At 39.6% G+C, this 11,932-nt stretch overlaps 1 protein-coding gene across 1 annotated transcript; it reads left to right on the forward strand.

Moving 5' to 3' along the window:
* Positions 1-614: 614 nt before the first annotated feature.
* Fam216b (family with sequence similarity 216 member B) lies at positions 615-8,242 on the forward strand. Its single transcript, XM_070026669.1, is given in 5 exon segments — positions 615-702; positions 2,250-2,365; positions 5,827-5,947; positions 7,503-7,595; positions 7,598-8,242. Coding segments are annotated over 4 exon segments (507 nt in total). The 5' UTR covers positions 615-702; positions 2,250-2,266; the 3' UTR covers positions 7,792-8,242.
* Positions 8,243-11,932: the final 3,690 nt, after the last annotated feature.

Consider the following 11,932-nt stretch of genomic DNA (forward strand, 5'->3'; position numbering starts at 1 on the left):
AATGGGAGTGGGGGTTACTTGTTCCAGATTTGGCTCTCTATTTGAGGAATTTTGAGGTAATGGGAGTGCCCTGTAGATTCCTTCCTGTTTAGGGCTCAACATCTGCCTGTCCTCTTTTTTCCTTCATGTTTATAGTTTTTTTTTTTTAATTTATGTATTTTTTAGTCGGTCATGGGGCCTGAACTCTGGGCCTGGGCGCTGTCCCTCAGCTCTTCAGGTCAAGGCTAGCGCTCTACCACTTGAGCCACAGCGCCACTTCCGGCTTTTTCTGCTTATGTGGTGCTGAGGAATCAAACCCAGGGCCTCATGCATGCGAGGCAAGCGCTCTACCACTGAGCCACCTTCCCAGCCCACAGGTTGATTTTTTTTTTTGCCTTGAGACATGGTTTCACTATGTAGCACAGACTGGCATTGAACTTCCTATCTTCCTGCATCAGTCTCCCAAGTATTGGAGACATACCTGATAAAACTGACCCTTAAGGAGACACAAATTCTGACAGCAGAACAGGTTAAACTGCATTGAAGTCCTTCACAGCAAGAAAGGGCACACAGCCAAGCTTCCTGGACCTTTGTCTCATCACAGGATGTTGCTTAGATATCTGTTGATCAACAGACTGAATTTCTATGACCACTGAGGGTCCTGCAAAGAAACTGCACTGAGTATAAACACCAGCTTTTAAAACAGGGGGGACACAGTAAAAGGTAAGTTCCTTTAAAAAATTACCTTCCTGTTTCAAATTTATCTTATAATTTGTTGTCAGCAATAGCTGAAGAAAAGCATTTGTGAACTATCACTGAGAAATAAAAGCATCAGTCATTTCCTCATGCTATTTGAGGACAGAGGAAATCGCCCCAACCTTGGAAAATATTTATTCTCTGCTCTACAGATCTGGAAAATGGGAGGAGGGTTATTGAGATGATTTGAGTACAGGGTAGTGCATAGGTTTCAGTCAGACTAAATATTAAAAGTATATATCTTAAACAGTTGGTTTTGAAGGCCCATTGAAGGAAAGCAGTATTAGATAAAATACATACAGTTTATTTGTAAGATTCTACCCTGGAAACAATACACAAGGAGGTGCTGACTGGTGTTTGTCTAAGATATTTCCTAGCTAGAAGATTTGAATGTTAGATCTGTGATCTCAGAATTGATCAGAATCTTCACTGCATGAAATACTTTGTAAGCCTGTTTGTGTATGTGGTGTCCATGTGTATGCATGTATGAGCACTACTGGGGAGGCCATGGAGAGAAGGAACAGGCATAAGGGGAAATCATTCTATGCTCATGATCTCAGCAACCACACAAACCACTAGGTAGACATGACAACCATCATGAAGATGAGAGGACCCAGAAAGAAACTCAGGTCTGTTGGCTCTAAGATCTAAGCAACTTCTATTATAGTTTCTCTTCTTCATTAGGCTGCCATATGGATATTGGTATAGTCTAACATAGAACATTTGTTACTATATCTGATTCATCAGATTCATTCTGTTATTCTATAGTTTGTATTACTGAGAAAGACAAAGGACAACAAACAACTATTCTGGTTTCTACTTTTTGCTTGGAGATGCTAATTCAGTATGTCTAGTCTTCCCAGATTGTTAATTGTTACCTGGAAAAAACTGCTTCATTCTGTATCTTTCTCGGGCAAGTAGAAAGAGTATGACTAAGTTTAATAGTTTATCATATGTGCAAGAACTAGAGAAAGATGTGGGGACATATATTGCTACTAAAGTTATTTTAAGATATATTTAATGAGCTGGGAAGGTTCATAACACATATATACTGTGATCACATTTTTCTAAAATCAAATATACGTTACACAGAAAAGGCAAACTAAATTAAAGCAAACCAATCAAATGCAAGCAATAGGTAGGGAAGGGTAATCTTACTTTTTTCTCCAATTCTTTAGAAAAAGTATTTCCCAAACCTTCAAAATAGTATGTTACTTTTAGAATCAGATAATAATGTTATTTAAAATGATCAAGGCATAACTGTAGTAGAAATGGCATGGCTCTAAAAGCCACGTACTATAAACACAGTGAATTATTCCTTCTGTAGAGGGGGGAGAACATGAAAAATGCAGAAATAGGCTATTTGGTGAGATCTGATTACTTGGAAACATGAGAAAATGTTCATTGCTTTGGAACAAATAACTTTTATTTACTTATTTGCTTGTTTGTTTTCCGAAGTCTATCTCAGAGTGAACACAATGTGAATGTATGCTATGCTTTATTATTCCTGAAAGGTACAGGGGAAAGAAGAATGGGAGGAAACAAGAAAAGACAAAAGAAGCTGAAGAATGTTCCACAAATTCCTGGCATTCAAGTCCCTACCTCTGTTGCTGACACTTCCTTGCTCAAGGTAGGGAGTTTGTTGTTGTTGTTGTTTTATTTTGTTTTATTTTTTTGTCGGTTATGGGGCCTGAACTCTGGGCCTGGGCACAGTCTCTCAACTCTTCAGCTCAAGGCTAGTGCTCTACCACTTGAGCCACAAGTCCACTTCTGACTTTTTCTGCCTATGTGGTGCTGAGGAATCGAACCCAGGGCCTCATATATGCAAGACAAGCACTCTACCACTGAGCCACCTTCCCAGACAAAGGTAGGGTGCTTTATCCACAAATAGAAAGCCTTGTTTATCTTTCTTTTGGTGCTTTAGGACTTTTTCTAATGTCTCTTTCTCCCACATTCTGGAACTTGTATGAGTAATGTAATTTGAAGGCACAAAGGAGAGAATAGCTTAGCATTGGGAGGACTTAATACTAAACCTATCTAATTACAGCAGCTCTGCTGAACTGTCACCTCCGGTGGCTCATTGGATTACCTGTGATGGAATACTGTATTTTCGTGTTGAAGCTTTTTTTGGTCTAAGCTAGTCATAGCACTCATAAGCTTTATAATCACTTCAGTTTCTTTTCCTTCTACCCCTTCCAGGAAGGCATAGACAACAGTTATATAAGAATGGTAGATGTTACTTACTACTTCTCATTAAGGATACTTAAGAGTTTTGCTAAGGGAAAGAAGTATATTCATAAAATAAAGCTGTAATTTTTAAGGTTTTATCTTGCCTAATGTAAATTCTCACTATACTTTGGAACTTTGCTCTTAATATTGGTTTGTAATTTTCTTATTATCTGTTCTCAATCATTTGAAAGGCTTAATTAGTTATTCAGGAAGGGAATCCATTATCTTCTTCAAATTCAGAAATTGTAAGGCTACATTGATGTCTCAAATTTTGAGACACTTGGCTTTATTACTTTTGCTCAATATCAATTTTTATCAAATATCAATATCAAATTTAATGTCTAGACCTCAAAAACAAATGACATGAACAAAAAAACTGTCTCATAGATTTTAGTCCCACACAGAATATCTTATAGGAAAAGCCATCTTGTCCTACTTTTATACAGTATCTTAACTTTAGTTTTTATTTAGTAGCTACCTAATAGTTTTGATAGTTCTGACATTGCTTTAAATTTCTCCTCTAGGAGAAATTTTGAACTTAATTTTACTAGACTGGTGATGTCATTCTCTGTTTTTCATCTGTAAATAACCACAAAAAATTGCTCACTTCATAGGAATGTTATAACTTAAAAACTAATACATGAGGGGCTGGGAAGGTAGCTCAGCGGTAGAGTGCATGCCTTGCAAGCGTGAGGCCCTGGGTTCGATTCCTCAGCACCACATAAACAGAAAAAGCCGAAAGTGGTGCTGTGGCTCCAGTGGTAGAGTGCTAGCCTTGAGCTGAAACGCTGAGAGACAGTGCCCAGGCCCAGAGTTCAGGCCTCATGACCGGCAAAAAAAAAAAAAAAAAAAAGCTAATACATGAAAAAGGCTTCTCTTATCATATGGTAATCATTCAAGATATATTAAATATAAAATAGCAATTGGAGCCTATCCCAGTTGGGCATTGGTGGCTCATGCTTATAATTAGCTTCAGGAGGCTGAAATCTGAGGATCCTGATATAAAGCTAGGCAGAGAAGTCTATAAGACTTTTATCTTCAATTAAGCAGCCAAAAACCCAGAAGCAGAGATGTGGCTGAAGTGGTACAGTAAATAGCCTTGATCAAAGACATCAAGTGAGAGTGTAAGAACCTGAGTTCAAACCCCAGTACTGACACAGAAAATGGAAAAGAAAAACAAATCTTTTCTTCTATTTTCCTCTCTACCTGTGTGACAGTGGCCTTCTGAATGATCTGCCCACCAATGTCCACCATCTCTCAAGTCCATTGTCTAGATATAGCAAGGCTGGTGTGACCTTTTTAAAGTAATAATCTGGCCAGTTCAAAGTATGGCATTTGGAGCCAGGTGCTGGTGGCTCATGCCTGTAATCTTAGCTCCTCAAGAGGCTAAGATCTGAGGATCACAGTTCAAAGCTAGCCTTGGCTGGAACATTCGTGAGACACTTATCTAAAATAAGCTACTGCCAGGTGCTGGTGGCTCAGATCTGTAATCATAGCTACTCAGGAGGCTGAGATCTGAGGATCGAGGTTCAAAGCCAGCCTGGGCAGGAAAGTCAGTGAGACTCTTATCTCCAATAACCAACAGAAAACCCGAAGTCTCACTGTGGCTCAAGTGGTAGAGCGCTCACCTTGAGCTGAAGAGTGCAGGGACAGCACCCAAACCCAGAGTTCAAGCCCCACAACCAATCAAAATAAATAAATAAATAGATAAATAAATAAATAAATTAAATAAGCTACTAAGAAGCTAGAAATAGAGCAGTAGCTCTAGTGGTAGAGTGCTAGCCTTAAGCAAAAGAAACTCAGAGATAGCATCCGGGCTCTGGGACAGCTAAATCATTTTTGAAGAAGGAACAGAAGCTGCCTTATGCATAGCCAGATGATGAGACCACTGGACTCCACCAGTGAGGATCAGCAGCCTTCACTTTTCCTTTACTCCAACTGGAACAATCAAATGTCCCTCCAAATGATGACTGGGCATCAAACCCATCTCTGTCAACAATCCCTGCCTTAAGTAGAGAATGTTAATGGCTCCTTGTGTAAGTTATACTTTAAATTCAACAAAGTAAAAAGGTTTCCATGAGCTTTTCCTGTCTAATTCAACAACCTCTTTAATTCAGATTCCATGCTATTTTTGAACTAAGGAAAAAGGAAAGCCTGGTTCCCTACGTATCCAAATATTTTGTGCCCCATAAGAGCATTTTGCCTCCTTTATTTTTAACTGACTTCTTTTTTTCCAATCCAGTGCATCACAAACTTTAGACTCTACGTTTGAGGATCAACTGAGGGTATGAAACAATAAAATGTAGGACCCAAGGCTCACAGTTTCTGATTCAGCAGGTTAAGGCTTGAGTTGAGAGTTTTGGTATTTATTTTACTGGGGTTGCCCAGAGCCTTGTGTATACTGGGCAATTACTCTCTCCCTGAGCTCTGTCTCCAGCCCTGAGAATTTACATTTCTAACAGATGCCTAGGTATTGCTCATGCTTTGAAGAACAGTATTGTAGCCCCTCGGGCACTCTTCCTCACCCTGCAGACTTTGGTGCAGTAGGTATCTCATTAAAGAAACTTACCTGGACTGCTACAGGGAATTTGTTCTCCTGCGTTTTCATAATACTTTCTTACTGTTGATGATAACCACATTATCCATCTAGTCACTCATCTTCCTTCCCTTCTAGGAACTTTCTACTGAAGGTCTGACCCATTCTGAGGCTGGTCATAATTCAGACCTATATAGATCTCCCAACATACCATCTCTACAAAATCTTAAATCTTGGAACTATTTGGATTTCCCTCAGCCTACTACCATGACCCTCTTATTTTTTTTTTACCATTGTAAAGTCATTCACCTGCTCTGTTCTGACAGGACCTAACCCGAGGACAACAGTGCTACTTTTACAGCATCATGAGGATTTATGACTCCAGGCCCCAGTGGGAGGCCCTGCAGAGCCGCTATATTCAGAGCCTGGCACACCAGCAGCGGCTGGGTGAGTCTACCTGCCTGACCTGAACCAGCCTCTCATCAGGAAGGGATTTGTGTGCTGTAGTCAGGAGTCAAGTTTCCAGATAAATAATTCAAGTAGAACGGCTTTTGCCAACCTGTTTCAGCAGCAGGATTGGCTAGCCAAGTTTAAAAATGATCATCTCAGACAAGATATAGACAACATATATAGATATAGACATATAGACAATAATATATATAGACAACATTTGGCTAAATTAAGAAGGCTTAAAAAACAATAGTATGCAGTATTATAAAATGTATTTTTTAAAAGCTATCTGAGTTGGGAGAACCTCTTCTACATCACTATCAATGCCACTAAGTTTAGAAAGCCTACCTAGGCTTCCACCATGGCACTGGTCCTTGGATGTCTGTGAAAACTAGGAAGCCTGGTTTCTTAAAATAATAGTTACTTTTCTTTGGGGGGCATTTGCTATGTCCCATAGATAGGATATACCTCATTTTTCTCCACACTTTATAGTTGTGAAAAATGCAACTATGGGTAGGTAATGCAATTTAGTGAAGATTGCACAGATAGCCAGTGCCAATGAGGACTTCAAGCCAGAATTGGAGTCTCCCAAAACCACACACCCCTGCTCTTTCAGACTTTATGGAACACAAGTGAAACCATGGTTGTGAAAGACCTGAACATATCATAAGCACCAACCTACTAAAAGCTATCATTCAGTCTCTCTGTGTGAGAGACATTTCCTGTTGCCAGCCCCTCTGTTATGTCCTTCTCCTAACTCTGATGGAAAACTGAAGCATGGATAAGTAAAATATCTTGATTAGGATCGTGCAACCAGTATGGCCCTGATCCAGAGCCAGGAGTTGGCAGGTACTCGTGATTATCTGCAGTTCTGGAGAAACATTGCCATAGGATTGCTTTATTCTCAGAGCAAAATTGCATAGAAACCAATAAATCTAAAAGCAGACACATTCAGTATTTAGGGCACATGAATCCACCTGTCACCTCCATAAGGTGTAGGCATCTGAGATTCATCCTCTGAGTTTCTGATTCCATAGGTCTGTGGAATAGTCAGAAGAATACATTTCAATTTTTGAAAAGCATAGCACTTCACCAAGGTGATTCTCCACTTGATTGTATATAGGCCATTTTGAGAGACACTGAAAGGGATCAAATACCTCTCTTCCTGGATTTAAAGAAACTACAGCATGCACTGTTATAAAATGTAAAAAAAAATAAGGTTTAAAGAAACGATAGTGTGCTCTGTTATCAATAACATTGTTATCAGAAGAACATTCTGATATCGAAGACGAGTTACTCATGTGACAATTCCTCATTGCTCAAATCTTTCCCCCAAGTGATCTAACCTATTAAACAATGAATGACTAAATATTTACTAACTCATTGAATGAGACATACAAACAAAGAAAACTATAGTACTTTACCCTCAGAGATAGGCATCCTAACTACAAAAGAAGATCTTTTGTGGACATATCTGAATATTACATGTTTTATTTAGTTCTCTAAAACTGTCAACATGCAAGTTCCTCTTATTTTCTCCCCTCCTTCCCAGGCTATATCACCCAGCAGGAAGCCTTGGCTTGTGGTACTCTCCTTATAGAGTCAACCAAGAAAGCCTCAGCCAAGGTAGCAAAGCAATGGACCGTTTCCCAGAAGTCTTCAGCCATGACAAGAAAATGTCTGTCAGCAAGACCCAAGTCTGCAGTTGGTCCCAGGGCCCACAGTGCACGGTGCTGAGTATCCGGAGCCAAGATTGTACAGCCCCTGCACATGGCAGTTTGTCTGTGTATCCTGGCATCCTTAGTATTCAGCGTGTGCTTAAGCTTATATTTCCTGAATGACAATGAATAAAAGAGTAACTACTAATACAAACCTTAGGCCTAGAAATAATCTTTCATTCACATAAATTTTACCAGTGAGAACAAGTTGTAAGGTTTACAAAGCTATAGAGCAGAGACGAAGCTTTCCCACATATCATCTGTGGAATAAAATGACTTTCAAAGTTTTCAAAGGGAAAACTTCCTCTGTATTTGAGCCTCCCAGGGAAATCCTAAGAACAGGACAGAAGAGAAGTGACGAGAGGGTGCCAGGTTCTACTCCATATCAACTGGCAGCCCAGTGCCTAGACTGAAAATACATAAACCTAATTTGAATTAAAATGAATCATGGAGTTTCTGCAACACCATCATGGTACATGTCTCTCCTTCTTCTCTTTGTTCCCTACAAGCCATAGTGATCAGCTTGGTCCCAAAGATTCTGGTTCTAGCCTGTCCCAATCACTTAGTATTCTCCAGAAACTTACACTTACCAGTCTGACTGCCAAGAAGATGAACACTTGGCCTTCACACAGAATTCATGTAGACATCTTTCCCAAGCAACCAGACTCTCAGCAGAGCAAGAAATAGCCTCAAAGAATTGATCTCAAGTCTAACCTCATGGTGGCTTTGAAGATTTTCAGCAAGGCACACATGACTATGCAAATGAGCAGACCATGAGGTATAGTGAGTCAGGTGAAGTGTAGAAAAGATGTGTTCTGAGATCCTACCTGACTTTTCTTTAGGAAGGACAAATGGCTGGCCCCACAGTGTGTTAGGAAGTCTGGGAAACTGACACAGACCTCTAGAGGGTCATGCATGTAGTCCTAGAGAAGCTTCTTGACCCTGGCAAATCCTAGGGCTTACTCAGGTATTCTAAATAGCTTTATAGTTCTTAGCGGGGAATTGTTCATAGATTTAAAAGAAGAAAAACATCAAATAAAATGAGGGTGAGCTAAAGGGGAAGCCTTTTATGAGACAGAGATTTGAGGGAGTCCTGACAACCTACACTAACCTTCCCACTGTTTGCACCGTGGGCTTGTTAGCCCTCTGAACTGCTGACTCCCACTTTTTTTCTTATACTTTTGTGTTTTGATGGGCATAGATACTTGCTGTGTAAGCCATGGCTAGGGATGCAGAATACCAACAAGACCACTTAGGATTCTGAGCTACAACCCTGCACCAAAACTTTCAGAAGCATCTTATTTCCAATAGAGGATTTTACATGCTGATGGCCAGATGAATGTCTGAGGCACACACAAGAACAAATGGATTGAATAGATCTAAAGTATTGCAGGAAGCCCTTCCTGTGGGCTCTCCTTTTTGAGAAGATACTAGTCCTTTGCAAAGACCCTGAAACTTATGAGATACATGGTGACTTGTGGTGCTAGGAGCAAATGCTCATTTGAATTGAGGAAAACAATTAAATGGTGAAAAACCAGAACTTGAAACTTTTAGGCACATCTACTACATTGCCCTATTGGAAACTATATTGCTTGTTTTCACAATGTGAGTGAATGCTAACAAAATTTAAAGTCTCTGAAAGGCACAGTAGAACCTACCTGTATTCCTAGCACTTGGAAAGCTGAGGCAGAAGGATCTTTAGATTCAAGCCAATTTGTGCTATGAACTGAAACCCTGTTTTAACAAACATACAAACAAATCCAGGTATGCTGGTGGATCATGGCTGTAATCTCAGCTACTGAGGTGGCTAAGACTTGAAGGATCACATTTGAAGCCAGCCCTGGCAGAAAAGCTTACTAGAATAGATCCCCTTCTTAACTGAGAGTTGGGAATGGTGGTATATGCCTCGGTGGCTATTTCTATGTGAAACTATCTATGGGGGACACATCCTCCCTTCAATAGTGACTTATAGCCAAAAGCTGTCCCCTTGGGCATACTGCTGAGACCTGAGCTGGCTGTGAGGAATTCCATCCTATCATTTTCCTTTATATTTAGGTGGAATTCTAATTGTGCATTTTGTGGCCTGTAATGATTCTACTTTGAATGCATGCCCACAACCAAATATGTTTAAGAATCCATTGTTCTTTTAAATAAATGGCCCAGAGATTTTTTCTAATTTATTTTATTGTTGTTTTAGAGGTGCTATACAGCAGGGTTACCTTTACATACTATGGGGAAGGAGATATCAGAGGTTTTTATTATCTTGCAATACTGTGGATTGATCCCAGGGTCTTTTGCCTGCTAAACCAGGGTTCTAGCACAGACCTACATCTCCAGCTCATCTTTATATAATTTATATGTAACAAATACCCCCAATTAAAATTCAACATATCTTGACAAATTCATTCACATATTTATCTACTTTCACAACTGTGAAATAGAACATTCACATTTCCCTCAAATCATATCATGTGTGGTCAAATTCTTCCTCCAAACTCAGATTCACAATAATCACAGATCTGCTCTTATTACTATTGTTTTGACCTTTTGAAGAACTATATGTAACTAGAATTTAAATATACACCCATTATTGGCAGCATTGAAGTTTGAACTCAGCGTCTTATGTTAACTCTAGAGCCACACATCCATCCCTGCTTTATGCTGGTTATTTGGGAGATGGAATCCCATAGACTTTTTGCCCAGAAGGATCATAGCCTTGAGTCATGATTCTCTAGATTTCAGCTTTGTGAATAGCTAGAATTACAGTTACGATCCACCAGCATCCAAGCAAGAATATATTGCCTCTGGCTTCTATCACCTAGTACAAGGTTGTTAAAACTTATCATATTACATATATTAGTAATTTATTCCTTTTGTTACTGAATAGCATTCCAGTGTGTGTGTGTGTGTGTGTGTGTGTGTGTGTGTGTGTGTGTGTGTGTGTGTGTGTGTGTGTGTGTGTTTGTGAACCATAATTTGGTTTATCATTTTCTGTCTGATGAATATTTGAGTTGTTTCTGGTTAGGTATTAATAGGAATAAAAACACTAGATATACTTGAATGTAAGTCTATTATTGAATGTAAGTACAATTATTGAATTTTATGAGACATTTAAGTTACATGTAAATGCATGAAATATTGCCATCATGTTTTCCAGAGTGGCTGCACAATTTTGCACTCCCACTAACAATGTAAAAGAACTCTAATGGTTCTATTTCCTTGCAATGTAAAACATTTTAATTCTTGTATTAGTGTCTATTGCTGTTAGCCAGAGAAACATTTGATTTTGTGGGAAACTCTGCTCCTAGTAGTTATGGTTATCTCTTATCTTTAAGTTAGGAACCCTAGTAAGTGTCAGGGAAGAGAGTCAGAATAGACACTTGGTAGTGATGGTGATAATATGGTAGATTTAATAGAAGAAACATCAAGCTTTAGCAGTTTCCCTAACAAGGCAACTGCTCATCTCACTTTTAGATGAGGAGGGAAATACAAGCTCAGTCCTGGAGCAGAACTGCGGTACAGATTCAGCATTCCCTTCTCATGTGTTTTTATTTACATTATGCTTCAGGTTCAACAACAAATCTCCCTCTACCATCAAAATCTTACTGGCAAGGAAGGTATTAGTTATCTGTTGCTGCATAATGTGACTCTCAAGTGTAATTGTTTAAAATACCAATATTCACTATTTCATAGTTTGGGGTGTCAAGAGTTGAACATAGATGGGGTGGGACATCTGGCTCAGTGTTACACACAAGGCTGCAGTCAAGATGCCATCTGACAATCTACCCAGGGAACCACTACCGAGCTCTCCCAGTGTGACAAATTCATTTCCTTGGGATCTGGTGGATTCAGAGCCTCTGTTCTTTACTGGCTATGGGATGCCCTGTGTTTTGCCACATTGGTTCCACAATAGAGCAGCTCAGAGTTAAAGAACAAAAGTATACATGTAAGGATGAAGTCACAGCCTTTCATAACCTAATCCATTACAGTTGTGGGTGTCACTGGGTCCAATCCACACAAGGATAGTACATTATAAGGGTGTGAGAGTACCGGGCAGTGGGCTTATTAGGAACCAAAGTCAGGACTAGAGTGAAAGGAGTAGTATGCCCAGAGATGCAACATTGGAAGAATGACTTGTTTCTATACAACTGTAAAAGTGAATCCCACCTGACTCCTCATTCACCTTACCCTGGTTCTGGCTCTGCCATCGGCACTTATACATATCTAGTGCACTTACATTGACTTCTGCTCACCCAATCAGGGC

The sequence above is a fragment of the Dipodomys merriami genome, unplaced genomic scaffold (genome assembly GCF_024711535.1).
Source record: "Dipodomys merriami isolate MVZ:Mamm:240054 unplaced genomic scaffold, mDipMer1.0.p SCAF_188, whole genome shotgun sequence".
NCBI classification, from domain to species: domain Eukaryota; kingdom Metazoa; phylum Chordata; class Mammalia; order Rodentia; family Heteromyidae; genus Dipodomys; species Dipodomys merriami.